Source organism: Colobus angolensis, unplaced genomic scaffold (assembly GCF_000951035.1).
Source record: "Colobus angolensis palliatus isolate OR3802 unplaced genomic scaffold, Cang.pa_1.0 Scaffold22, whole genome shotgun sequence".
NCBI classification, from domain to species: domain Eukaryota; kingdom Metazoa; phylum Chordata; class Mammalia; order Primates; family Cercopithecidae; genus Colobus; species Colobus angolensis.
Genome location: NW_012115377.1, coordinates 3,328,446 through 3,329,590, shown reverse-complemented (window position 1 = coordinate 3,329,590; position 1,145 = coordinate 3,328,446). Strand labels below are relative to the sequence as shown.

General features: G+C 52.0%; 1 protein-coding gene across 2 annotated transcripts in view; it reads left to right on the top strand.

The window, feature by feature from the left end:
• Window positions 1-1,145, top strand: part of RFX2 (regulatory factor X, 2 (influences HLA class II expression)) — a 55,774-nt gene that overhangs the window by 44,688 nt on the left and 9,941 nt on the right. For both annotated transcript variants that reach the window (XM_011943516.1, XM_011943517.1), the window contains one exon: window positions 616-713. In XM_011943516.1, the coding sequence (XP_011798906.1) occupies window positions 616-713 (98 nt within the window). The remainder of the gene's footprint in view (window positions 1-615; window positions 714-1,145) is intronic.

Genomic DNA, 1,145 nt, shown 5'->3' with positions numbered 1-1,145 from the left:
TTTTTTTTTTTTTTTTTAACAGTCTTACTATTTGTTTCTTATTGTAAGCCACTTTAAAATAAATTAGGAAGTTGGTAGAATGTATGTACGTGTGTGTGTGTGTGTGTGTGTTTGTGTCAAGGCCTCTCTCCCTTGGCACTGTTGATATCTGGGGCTGGATCGTTCTCTGGGGTGGGGCCATCCTGGGCACTGCGAGGTGCTGAGAAGCGTCCGTGGCCTCCGCCCACTGCATGCCTGAGGCGCCCCACATGACGACCGTTCACACCCCAGACAGCACCGTGTCCCTGGGGAGAACTGCCCGCTGTGAGACCCGCATACACCCACTCCATGCCTGAGGCGCCCCGCATGATGACCGTTCACACCCCAGACAGCACCGTGTCCCTGGGGAGAACTGCCCGCTGTGAGACCCGCATAGGCAGTGGGTGGTGACCAGCAGCGCTGGGCCATGCCCAGTTCTTCCCGTGTCTAAGTGTCCTCGGTTCCCCCGGCCTCTGTGGCTTGTTCTTCCTGGTGGTGATTGTCATCGCACTTGGGCTAGCTCTTACATTGAATGCTGATTTCCAGTGTCCAGTGACTGCCTTTCCCCCTGGTAATATCATGATCTGTATCCCCCAGGTACCTTGACACAGGCCATCCGTAACTTTGCCAAGAGCTTGGAAGGCTGGTTGACAAATGCCATGAGCGACTTCCCACAACAGGTCATCCAGACCAAGGTATGTCCGGGGTGGGGCCTGGGCTCCCCAACTATGGCTGGGAGGGGCTCCACTCCGAGAGCATGAGGACCACTGTGCCCCGGAGAGTGCTGGCTTCGTCCCTGTGTCATGAGAGTAATCGGTCCCTTAAGGAAGCCTCGAGCACACAGCTGATGACGCATCAGTGCTGGCAGGAAGGGGAACAACAGAAGATGTCATTTGATGTCATATCTTTGAGTCAATTCAGAACAGATTGTGTGTTTCTGTGCGCATCTTATTAGGGAAATTTAATCTCCTTGCTGTGACTCTTATTGCTATAATCTTGGCCACAAATCAATCGAATTTGAAATGTAGACCCTTGGCCGACTTGTGGAAAAGAGAGTGATTACCCACCGTTCTCATGAGCATTCCTTTTTTTTTTTTTTTTTTTGAGACAGAGCCTCACTCTGTCTC